Raw genomic sequence first — 12270 nt, 5'->3', positions numbered from 1 at the left:
ATGGGGTGTGCCCCACCTCCCCCAGGCAGATTCCTACTACTGCCAATCCCACCTCCCTGCCCCCCATCTCCCAGTTTCCACTACTCTCAATTCATTCTTTTTTTTTTTTTTGAGTTCGAGTTGCACTGGGTCACCCAGACTGGAGTGCAGTGGCCGCTCCCAGCCACCGTAGCCTTGACCTGCTGGGCTCCGGCGATCCTTCCGCCACAGCCTTCCAAGTAGCTGGAATTACAGGCATGCACTACCACGCCCGGCTGATTTTTTGATTTATTGTAGAGATAAGGTCTCGCTGCCCAGGCGGGTCTCGAACCCGCGGGCTCGGGAAATCCACTCACCTCAGCCTCCCAAAGGCGCGGGATTACAGGCTGAGTCACCGAGCCCGGTTTCATGGGCAGTATTCTTGCCAAAAATACACAGACTGAATCTAATCATGAGAAAACACCAGACAAATTCAAATGGAGATATTCTGCAAAATAACTGACTTGCATTCTTCAAAAATATAATGGAAAATGTCATGAAACAGGCTGGAGAACTGTTCTAGATTAACAGATACCAAAGAGATATAACAATTAAATGCTAATGTGTAATTTTTGGTTAGATCCTGGATTGGTGGGAAAAAAGTTGTGAAAAAATTATTGGGTTAATTGGGTAATTTTGAATATGGACTCTATATCAGATATCGGGTATTTTATCAATATTACATTTCCTATGTGTGATTATATTGTAGATATATATGAGAATATACTTGTTCTTAGACAACAGAAACTGAAGTACTTTAGGTTGAAGAGTCATGATATCTATGGCAAACTCTTTTAGCAAAAAAGTGAGTGTGTATAAATATATTTATATTGTATACAGGATATATGTGTGTGTGTGTGTGTGTGTGTGTGTGTGCATATGCATACGTGAGGGAGGAGGTAGGGAGAAAGAGAGGAAGAGAGAGAGGAAAGAGAGGAAGGGAGGCAATGGGAAGAGAGACTGCATAGTGGGACAAAGTATTAATAACAGGTGAATCTTATGAAGGGTATATGGGTGTGCAGCAGTATTCTTGCAAATTTCTACAAGCTTGAAATTTTTCACAATGAAAACCTAGGGAAAAAAAGAAAAGCAGCCAGAATAAAATAATTCAGTAGCGCCCCCCTCTTTAAGAAAAAAAAAAGTTTTCTGATCCTCTGAGATCTAGGCAAAGAACAGCATGGGAAAAACTTCCAACCTTCCTTTAAAACATTAAATTCCTTGATTTAACCTATCAAACAAAACTCTTGTGAGTAGGATAGGATTATGATGCTGAAGATACAGTTAGTCCCCCCTTATTTATGGGAGATACATTCAAGACCCTCAATGAATGCCTGAAACTTCAGATAACACTGAACCCTATATATACTATATTTTTCTTATACATGCATACCTATGACAAAGTTTAATTTATAAATTAGGCACAGTAAGAGATTAGCAAGAATAACTAATAATAAAATAGAACAACTGTAACAATATATTATAATAAAAGCTATATGCATTTGGTCTATCTCTCTTTTTCTCTCTTTCAGAATATGAAGGGAAACCTCCCCCCAAAAAACCCAAAATTATCTTTTGGAGGACAGGCCATAACTATACCTAGCTCTTAAATTTCATTTCATTTCACTAAAAAAATGTGTAGAGGTCACTTACCTTGCCCCACCAAAATAGCCGTCCTGCATTTTTTGAAGTGCCGCCAGGATACTTGAATTCAAGCTGGTTCCATCTTCATCTTGAAATAAAGAGAATTCTAAAACAATCTTTGTGGTTTTAACTTTGAAGTAAGGGGAAATGTTTCTATTATTTCAAGTCAACATCCTAGTGGTGATGGTACAAATGAGATACTCCTAATTTACCACCCTGTATTTCAACAATTCATCTGAGAACCAGCAACATTGCAGATGGGCAAATGGTAAAGAATGACGACTGATAGAGTTCCTCAAAGGCATTATTTTACTTCTTTTTAATTCTTTTTTATTTTAAAGATGTGGGGTGCAATTCAGGGATAGGTATACAAATGTTCATTATGCAGGTACCCTTGTTGATGAGGTGTGTCCCTCCATTCCCTGGCAGTTTCCCTCAACTGCCAATCCTACCACTCTCTCCTGGCAGTTTCCTGCTACTGCTAATTCCTTTCTTATAGTATTATGATAATTCATCTTACTTCTTATAAGTACTTAGCACAGTGCCTGATGGCAGAACACTTAATGACTACTGAATGATGACAATAATGACAGCAGCAACTATATGTTGAATGTTACATATTACACTGTGCTAAACATTTTATATACATGATTTCATATAATGACCCTTGGCTTATATTTGTGTGTATAGGCATAAAAAATATCCAGAGGGCTAACAATTATTTGATTGTATGTGGAAGGGAGCATACTATACACATTCTCTTTTTATTTTAAAGATGTGGGGTACAATTCAGGGTTAGGTATACAAACGTTGATTATTGCAGGTACCCTTGATGAGGTGTGCCCCTCCCTCACCTAGCAGTTTCCCTCAACTGCCAATTCCAACCCCTCCCATGACAGTTTCCCACTACTGCCAATCCCTTTCTTATAGTATTGTGATAATTGTTCAAGGTCTGCTTATGAGTGAGAACCTATGGTACTCTGTCGTTTCTGTGATAGATCACTGAGTATGATCAACTCTAAATCTATCCAAGTTGCTGCAAAGTCCATATGTTTGTCCTTCTTTATGGTTTCATAATATTCCAGTGTGGTTTTAATTTGCATTTCTTTGATGATTAGTTAGGCTGAGCATTTTTTTACATCTCTGTTGGCTGCTTGTATGTCTTCGTTTGACAAATGTCTGTTCATATCCTTTGCCCACTTTGTAATAGGGCTGTTTGCTTTTTTCTTTTTGGTATGTTTGAGTTCCTTATAGATACTGGATGTTAGGCCTTTGTCATATATACAGTTGGCAAATATTTTTCCCATTCTGTAGGCTGTTTCCCCACTCTCTTGATGGTTTCTTTTGCTTTGCAGAAGATTTTCAGTTTGGTGAGGTCCCACTTATCTATCTTATCTCTTATGGCATGGGCATCTGGGATTTTGATCAGGAATTGGTTGCCAATTCCAATTTCCATAAGTGTATCTCTTACATTTCCTAAGGTTCTTATCGTTTGAGGTTTTACATGTAGGTCTTTGATCCATTTAGAGCTGACTTTTGTGTATGGTGATAGGTAGGGGTCTTGTTTTAATTTTCTGCATGCAGTCAGCCAGTTTTCCTAGCACCATTTACTCAATAGGTTCTCCTTTCCCCAGTGGTAGTTGGTGGAGATTTTGTCAAAGATGAGTTGGCTGAGAAATTGAGGTTTTGCTTCTGGAATCTCCATCCTGTCCCATTGGTTTATATGCCTGTTCTTGTACCAATACAAGGCTGTTTTGATTATTGTAGCCTTATAATAAGTTTGAAGTCTGGAAGTGTGATACCTCCTGCTTTGTTTCTTTTGCTGAGGATTGTTTTGGCTATTTGTGGTCATTTATGTTTCCACATGAATTTCTGTATTGTACTTTCCAGGTCTGAGAAGAATGCTGCTGGTAATTTAATGGGTATTACGTTAAATCTACCTTGGGTAGGATGGACATCTTAACAGTGTTGATTCTTCCAATCCATGAGCATGGAATATTATTCCATTTGTTTGTGTCATCTTTGATTTCTTTGAGCATTGTTTTGTAGTGTTCGTTGTAAAGATCTTTCTCTTCTCTGGTTAGGAAGATGCCAAGGTATTTCATATTTTGTTGTTGTTGATATTGTGAATGGGATTATGCTTTTTATTTGGGTTTCTGTTTGCTTCTTGTTGGTGTGTAGGAATGCAACTGTCTTTTGCACATTTATTTTATACCCTGAGATTTTGCCAAAGTTCTTTATCAGTGTAAGGTTTTTGACAGATTCTCCTGGGTTTTCAAGGTATAGGATCATGTTATCTATAAAGAGGGATAACTTAACTTTCTCTTTTCCTATTTGGATACCCCTGACTTCCTTCTCTTGTCTGATTGCTCTAGCTAGGACTTCCAATACTATGTTAAACAGGAGGGGTGAGAGTGGGTGGCCTTGTCTTGTTCCAGTTTTCAGGGGAAATGGTTCCATTTTCTGTCTTTTTAGCAGTATGTTGGCTGTGGGTTTCTCGTGATGGCTCTTGCTATTTTGAGGTATGCTCCATTTATGCCTAGGTGTTTGAGGGTTTTTTTTCAAGAAGGGATGCTAGATTTTCTCATATAGTTTTATGAACATTTATTAAGTTTATATTATTTACTTTTCTAGAAAATTTGTTAACTTTATCTAAATTTACAAAATTATTTGATAATTTTTACTCTCCTTTATTTCTGTTGCTATTATCTACTTTCTCATTCTGAATGTTTTTTCTTTACTCTGAAGTCTACTTTACCAGATATTAATGTAGCTACCTCTGATTTTTAAAATTATTGTTCACATAAAATATCTTTTTAGTACTTTTCGTTTCAGTCTCCCTATATTGTTACATTTAAAGTTAATTTCTTGAAGATGGCATATAGGTGGGTTATTTTTTATCCACTCTGCTAATGTCTTTTAATTGGCATATTGAGGCTATTTAAAGTTAATATAGTTATTGATATGTTAGGGTTAAGTTTGTCATTTTACTTATTGTTTACTGTTTGTTACTTCTGTTCTTCACTTCTATGTTTTCTTCTTCTTGCCTTCGTGTAGGTTACTTTTACATTTTTTATAATTCCATTTTGATTTACTATAGTGGTTTTTACTGTAACTCCTTCTACAAATTTATTTGTGGTTACTCTATTACATTGTACATACAAACATGATACATACATCACTCTTTACTAGTATGAACATTCTACCATTTAAAATGATGTGTAGAACCTTATCTCCCTTTAATACCTTGCTCTCCTCCATTTATAATATGCTTGCCTTGAATATTTCCTCTATATACTTTGAGAACTAAATCAAACAATGTCATGATTTTTGCTTTAATTGTTAAATGTAATTTAGAAAATTCAAGTGATGTTGTATTTACTCACACTTTTACTTTCTATTGTTTTCTCTTTCTTGATGTTTCCAGATTCTATCATTATTTCCTTGATGTCTCAAGAACTTCCTCTAAACTGTTCTTTTAGCACAGATCTCCTGCAGATAAATTCACTTAGTATTCTTCATCTGAGAATGCTTTTCCCCCCTTTTATCCTTGAAGTGTATTTTCAGTGGATACAGCAAAATTCTTGGTTTATAATTCTTTTCTCTCAGTACTTGAAAAATGTTCTGTCACCCATGGTTTCTGAGAAATTTGCAGTCATTCTAGATGTTTATCCTTTATAGACAAGAGATCATCTACTTGATTATTATGTGTTTTGGCATGGATTTATCTGATGATATTTGGGGTTTTCTCAGCTTTAAAAATCTGTAGATTTCTGTCTTTTGCCATTTTTTCAGCCATTATTAGTTGAAATGTTTTTTTCTCTTTTTTACCCACACTGTTTTCCGTCTCTTTCTGAAAGTTTTATAACATGAATGTTAGATCCTTTTTTGAGGGGGGGAGAGAAGAGAAAGAGATCTTACTGTATCACCTAGGCTGCAGTACTGTAGCATAATATAGCTCACTGCAGCTTTGAACACCTGAATGTTAGATCTTTTATTAGTTCCACAGATCCCTGAGGCTTTGTTCATATTTTTAAAGTCTATTTTTACTGTGTTATTCAGAATGAGTCATTTCTATAGTTCTGTCTTCTAGTTCATTCTATTGTCTCCATTCTGTCATTGAACCTATGTATTTAGATTTTGGTTTCAGTTAGTATTTTCAGTCCTAAAACGTTCATTTTGTTCTTTTTATCTTCAACTTTTTTTTTCTGAGACATCCTACTTTGTCATTTGTTTCAAATATGGTTGTAATTGTGTGTTAAAGTATTTTTATGATAACTGCCTTAAAATCTTTGTATGAGAACTCCAACATATGGGTCATCTTGGTGTTGATATCTATTGATCATCTTTTCTCATTGATGAGATTTTCCTGGATCTTGGTATGAGTAATTTTCTCTTGTAGTCAGGAAATTTAGGGTATCATATTATAATACTCTTGATCTTATTAAAAATTCTGATTTAGTGGGTTTCCTCTGACACTGTGTTGTCAGGGAAGAGAGCACTGTCTTGTCAATGCTGGGTAAGTGTGTAAGTCCAAAGCTCTCCAATGGGCCTCTACTGATACCACACTAGCTGAAGGGGGTGGGGCTCCTCTACTGTTGATCAAAACAAAGAAAGCTTTTGCTCCCCCTTGGGACTTCTCTGACACTACCCCTAAGAGGGGAAAGAGTGCCTCTACATAGATGGGTGAGGGTAGAACTCTTGTATTCCCACTCAGCCTCTGCTGACAGCAGTGGAAACATGGGCCTGAGGTTCTTTTCTGTGACATTTGGCTAGAGTCAAACAGTTAGTGTCTAAACATTTTATGTCTGCTTAGGTTGTTCTTTTCTTGTTCCTTTGGCTAGAGAGGGCAGATTTTTCTTGGGCCTTTTTGGACCTGTCTTTCTGGGGTTCTTTTTATTTTTTCTGCTGGTGCTTCTGGGATAGCAGCTTCTCCACCCTCCAGTACAGGATATATAGGGCAGAAGGAAAATCCAATATATTCACTGCTGTGCCATTCCTCAGGTCCCGAAGTCCCCAGCTCATCTGTCTTCTTTCCATCTTTCTTTTTTTTTTTCTTTTTTTTTCTTATAAAGATGTGGGGTACAATTCAGGGTTAGGTATACAAACGTTGATTATGCAGGTACCCTTGTTGATGAGGTATGCCCCTCCCTCCCCTAGCAGTTTCCCTCAACTGCCAATCTCACCCCCGCAACAGTTTTCCACTACTGCCAATCCCTTTCTTATAGTATTGTTCAAGGTCTGCTTATGAGTCTTTGAATCTTTCAGAGTCTTCTTACTGTTTGCTTCATATATAGTGTCCAAGATTTTTAGTTGTACTTAGCTGGAGGAGTAGGGAGAAGTGAGTCTACTCCATCTTGTCTTAAAAGTATGATTCTTTTTTTGCAAAAGAAAAAGTACTTAAGAATGTGAATTTTTCTAAATATGATTTTGACTGAATCTCATAAATTCTGATAAGTAGTGGTATTTTTCATTTTTAAAAAGTCTGTAACTCCAAATTTGACTTTCTCTTTAATCTAAGAATTATTTGGAAAATATTTTAATTTCTTCATGGTCAGAATTTTTTTTTTAACAATTCTATATCAATTAGTTTTATGTCACATATCTGGCAATATCATCTGCATGATTTCTACTTTTAAAAATTTAACATTCTTTATTCTTTCTGCATATAGATTTTTATATATACCCATAAAACAAGAAACCAGGTTTATCACTCCTCTATGTCTTTGATTATTTTGTAATGTCTGTGACATTCTAATTATAGTTTTCCATTATGAATGTGTAATAGTTTTATCTTATTGTTCCTAAGTTTTTCCAAATATTTGCTTTATACATTTCATTGATATTATTCAGTAGATAAATGTGTACAAATGTTATATCATTTTGGTGTACTACAATTTTTATCAATATAAAATATCCTTATCTTATTTACTGATTTGTGCCTTGAATTTTATTTGCTATTTTTGATATTAATATTGACATCACTGTTCTCTAATTAACATTTATATGATACATTTTTGCACATTCCTTTTCCCCCATCTTTCCATATAATTTTATTTTAGGGATATCTTTTGTAAATAGTGTCCAGCTAGATTTTGCTCTTATCTGTATTCTTGGAATCTTTGTCTTTAATATGAGAATTTAACTAAGTCGCATTTTAATGTGATCACTGATATGTTTGTTCTTATTTCATCAGCACAAAATTTTCACTGACAAAAACACACTGCTGCCAGGCTTGGCGGCTCAGCCTGTAATCCTGCACCTTTGGGAGGCTAAGGTGAGTGGATTGCCTGAGCCCGCAGGTTCGAGACCCGCCCGGGCAACTTGGTGAGACCTCATCTCTACAATAAATAAAAAATTCAGCCAGGCGTGGTAGTGCATGCCTGTAATTCCGGTTACTTGGAAGGCTGAGGCGGAAGGATCACTGGAGCCCAGCAGGTCGAGGCTGCAGTGGCCGGGAGCGGCCACTGCACTCCAGTCTGGGTGACAGAGTGAGACTCCAACTCAAAAAAACAAAAACAAAAAACAAAAAAACCCCACATTGCTATTGGTAATGCAGGCTTCAGAGATTGAGAATCCTGGTTTGAGGCCTGGCTCTGTTACTTATTAGCTTTGTGACTTTGGACAATGAGTAACCTTTCTCATCTATAAAATGGGGTATTAATAGTAACTACCTCAGTCAGATTGTTGTAGAGATTTCAAAAGAATTTAATGAAAACACTTAGCTCAGTGTTTGACACAGAGAAAGTATTCAATCAATATTAGTATTATTGTGATTGTTACTGCTGGTTTGGTTGTGTGAACACACATCAAAATTGTCTGAATTAAATCTAGACCTTTAGTTTTATTCTATTTACCAAGCTGTGGCTGTGTATCTTATTCCAACATTGGGTATTTCAATTTTGAAATATCGTTGCCACTATAAATGCAACATGTCTCCTTACAACTGGAATCTTCCTATAAAAATGTCTCAGCTTCTATCAATGAAAGCATTATTTACCTAGTGATATGGTCTTAGTGTACCCCCAGATTCAATATGTTGAAAATTAATTGCCAATGTGATAGTATTAAATGGTGGGGCCTTTAGGAAGTGATTAAATCATGAGGGTGAGAGACCACGCATGGGATTAGAGCTCTTATCAAAGGGCTTGATGGAGTGGGTTTGTCTTTTTTCTGTCTCTTCCACAATGTGAGTACACATATTTGTTTACTCCAGAGCATGCAGCAACAAGGCACTACCTTAGAAGCAGAGATACTGGGTTCTCTACAGATACCGAACCTGTTGGCACCTTGATCTTAGACTTCCGAGCCTCTAAAACTGTAAGAAATGAATTTCTATTGTTTATAAATCACTCAGTTCATGGTGTTTTGTTATAGCAGCACAGATGGACTAAGACACCTAGTCTCTACATCTTGGAGTTATCTTGATTTGTCTCTCATATCTAGTTAGTCAGTATATGACTTACAGGTGTTGTTTAAAATGACTTTTGTAGCCTTCTTTCCCAGTTTTTACTACTACCAATCTAGTGTATCTTCTTTTCATATCATATGTGGACTCGTTTCCCTGACATCAGTATCCTCTCTCTACAATGTGTACTATCACCAACCAATATTCCCTAAATATCATTTTCATCACATGACTTTTTCCTCAAAAACTTTTGACAGTTTCAGACTTCCAAGAAAAACTATTTAATCTATTTTAAAATATCTTTACTTATTTTCAAGGTCTTCATAATCTGGCCCTACCTTATCCAATTTTGTCTATAATTATACTCCAACATTCAAAGCCCACTCTATTCAGGTTGGTTTCTGCACTGTCTTCTCATAAGTTAAGCTTATTCTTGTCTCCATGCCTCATCAATGGTATTTTCCCCCTCACTTAAAGTTCCTTTCCTTTTTCCCTTCTCTCATCTGAATACTACTAATTCTAAAAAGCTTGGATAAGTTCCACCTCAGTTGAGAAATTTTCTTTGACAACTTGATCTCCTTACTGTGAAATACAAATTTAATGGATTAGTATTTCTTACATACTGTATTAATTTTTTTCTATTATTCTTATGTATTATTTTTACCTCTCCAACTGAACTTTATGCTTTCTGAAGACAATCTGGAAACTTAGTAGTTATTAAATGGGTCCCTGTTAATTGTCTTAAGTAAAGAAGAATGACAAAAAGAAGAAAGACTACCCTACTTCCTCAACTCCTGTGCCTTGAAGCACTTTCGAGATGCAACAAAAAACCCTAACAGTTTGGCTGTACTTTAAGTGATTTATGCTAAAGGATTCTTCTTTAATGAAAAGGAATTCTATGTACTTTGGAGTAAAAACAAGCCTTTGGAAGCAACAGCAGAGACACAGAAAGGAAGCAGTTGCTTCCGTATTGGCTCTAGTCCTCCAGGAACTGAAATAACAATAAAGCCTCTCATCCAGTTTCAAATAAGGAATGTCAGAAGCCCAGCCAAAATAAGGAAAGATAAACCAAAAACCTTTTTACTTTTTCCCTGCTAGATGTACTGCTTCAGTTAGACAGGCTTTGGAGGGAGAACTCTGGGAAATTATCTATAAAATTTTGATGCAGCACTAGAGTAAGATAGATGAAGATATAGTATTACTGTGTTTAAAAATAAGGTTTATGAAAATTGACCTAGAAAATAATTATCTAAAATAGCTTCCAACCAAGTTATAAGTTATTCTCTGCTACATTTTTTGAATTATAGCTTTGTTTTTTTATTTTTATTTTAAAGATGTGAGGTACAGTTCAGGGTTAGGTACATAAGTATAGTTGTCAAACCATCTGAAACATTCTTGTGTACTGATTTATTTGTTACTTATTTATAGCCTGTCTTTACCTTCTAAAGCATAATTTCCATGAGAGCAGAAACTTCATCTGTCTTATTTACTTCATGTGTTCCCAGTGCCTAGAACAGTGCCTGGCATAGAATAAGAGGTAATATATCCTATGGAAAGAGTAAATCATAAGAAGTATCTTTCCATAAGATGCTGAAGGGCTAAACCTATGACATATTTCAAAAATACATTCATTCCTTGCTTCATACAGTCCTTACCAAGCATGCTATGTGAGACGGGGAAGGTGATAGTGGGCTGTCCTGTCATCCTCCAGCGGCTACACAGGTAAGAGAGGTCTGTTCTAAGCATTTCCACTATCATCTTGTTGTCCAGAGCCAGGTAGAACTGTTGCTGGTCTATAAACTGAGAAAAAGAAAAGTTACAGTTCAGAATAATTTACTCTCATAATAATCAAGTAGTATTTAAAAACCCTTACATATTCACAAGGGTATTCAAGAATTCACAGAGGCAACAATACCCCCAAATGTAATGCCTAATAATTCCCAAAGTATCTGGTAGTCAGTTGGAACATATAATAATTTATGACATTTTACAGTATGCTACAGTTGACAAAATATTTTCAGGTACATCATTTTATTTAACTTCATAATCACCCAAGAAAGCTTTTCTTCTTTTAATAGACGAAAAATAAGGCTAAGAGATGATATATGAATTATGAAAGTCATATGGCTAGCAAATGGCAAAGTTAGAAATAGCATCTATGATCCATTACTCTTTCATCTGTATCTAGCTCAGCTATACTATTGCATATGTAAATGGGGATTTTAAGCTTTCTTTCCAGAAAATAGTTTTTCCATACCATACACACATAATCAGACTTATTATTATAATTTAGATAATAATATATCAGGCTAACAATGTGTATAACCACAGCTAAAACAGCACTGAAATTTTTGTTTAGAAAAGGATATTGAAGATTTCCATGCATGTAAAAAAAGGGACCATCCTTCAAATAAAACCCTCCACAGAATTCAGTAGTTGAATAAAAAAGACTGTATTTTGTTTACAAAAAACAAATACAGTTTTATATTAACTTTTAAAAGTAGGGGGTACTTTTGTAAAAATCCCTAGTTGCTGTTTCTGCAACACCCAAGACTACTCTTGGCAGTCATAATCACTTGGTGTAAACCTGTGTGGCAAGTTCAACTCAGTTCAACTCAACAAATATTTACTGAGCAACTTAATATATGCAAGGCCTCGTGGAACTCTTTGACACTTTTCCCAACTTCAGTAAGTGCTTTATTTCAGCAATCTAATGCACATTCCAGCTTATTTCACCCACCTGTGGAGTGAAAGTAAAGATAGTTTTCCGAATGTCGTAGAGTTTTGAAGTTCCAAGCACTCCCATGTGTCTGTAGGGTCGTCCACTGAGTTTCATTCTACTGTTACACCCTAACATAGAATTGAGAAATGGTCAATATATTTTTAATGCAAAAATAAAATTCAGCAAACATTTTTTACATATAGATACATACACAATATATTTATATATGTATAGATACATGCACACACATCCACCTTATTTCCTTGAGTTTAGGTTGTCTTCTTTTGATAGTTTAGCATTCTGAAATTGGTATCCATCTTATAATCGATGTCTATGTTAAATATAGTTGAATTTCTTTGTTTCTTCTAAAAGGCAGTTACTAAATCAATACCTCTTAAAGTGAGGAAATGTTAGGTTGGTACAAATGTAACTGAGGTTTTTGCAAGTTGAAATTTGCTGTGTAATATTGGAATATATTCTT

General features: G+C 35.5%; 1 protein-coding gene across 1 annotated transcript in view; it reads right to left on the bottom strand.

Annotated features, from left to right (window-relative positions):
* The window catches only part of LOC103273825 (phosphorylase b kinase regulatory subunit alpha, skeletal muscle isoform-like), a gene marked incomplete at both ends in the record, with an annotated part of 42484 nt that extends 30567 nt beyond the window's left edge, over positions 1 to 11917 (bottom strand). The window contains 3 exons of the mRNA XM_021718857.1: positions 1669 to 1747; positions 10723 to 10867; positions 11808 to 11917. Of these exons, the coding sequence (XP_021574532.1) occupies positions 1669 to 1747; positions 10723 to 10867; positions 11808 to 11917 (334 nt within the window). The remainder of the gene's footprint in view (positions 1 to 1668; positions 1748 to 10722; positions 10868 to 11807) is intronic.
* Between the last annotated feature and the right edge of the window lie 353 nt (positions 11918 to 12270).

Source organism: Carlito syrichta, unplaced genomic scaffold (assembly GCF_000164805.1).
Source record: "Carlito syrichta isolate Samal-C Ts95f unplaced genomic scaffold, Tarsius_syrichta-2.0.1 Scaffold112930, whole genome shotgun sequence".
Taxonomy (NCBI): Eukaryota; Metazoa; Chordata; class Mammalia; order Primates; family Tarsiidae; genus Carlito; species Carlito syrichta.
The sequence above is the reverse complement of the archived record's forward strand: the minus strand, read 5'-3'. Positions and strand labels throughout refer to the sequence as shown.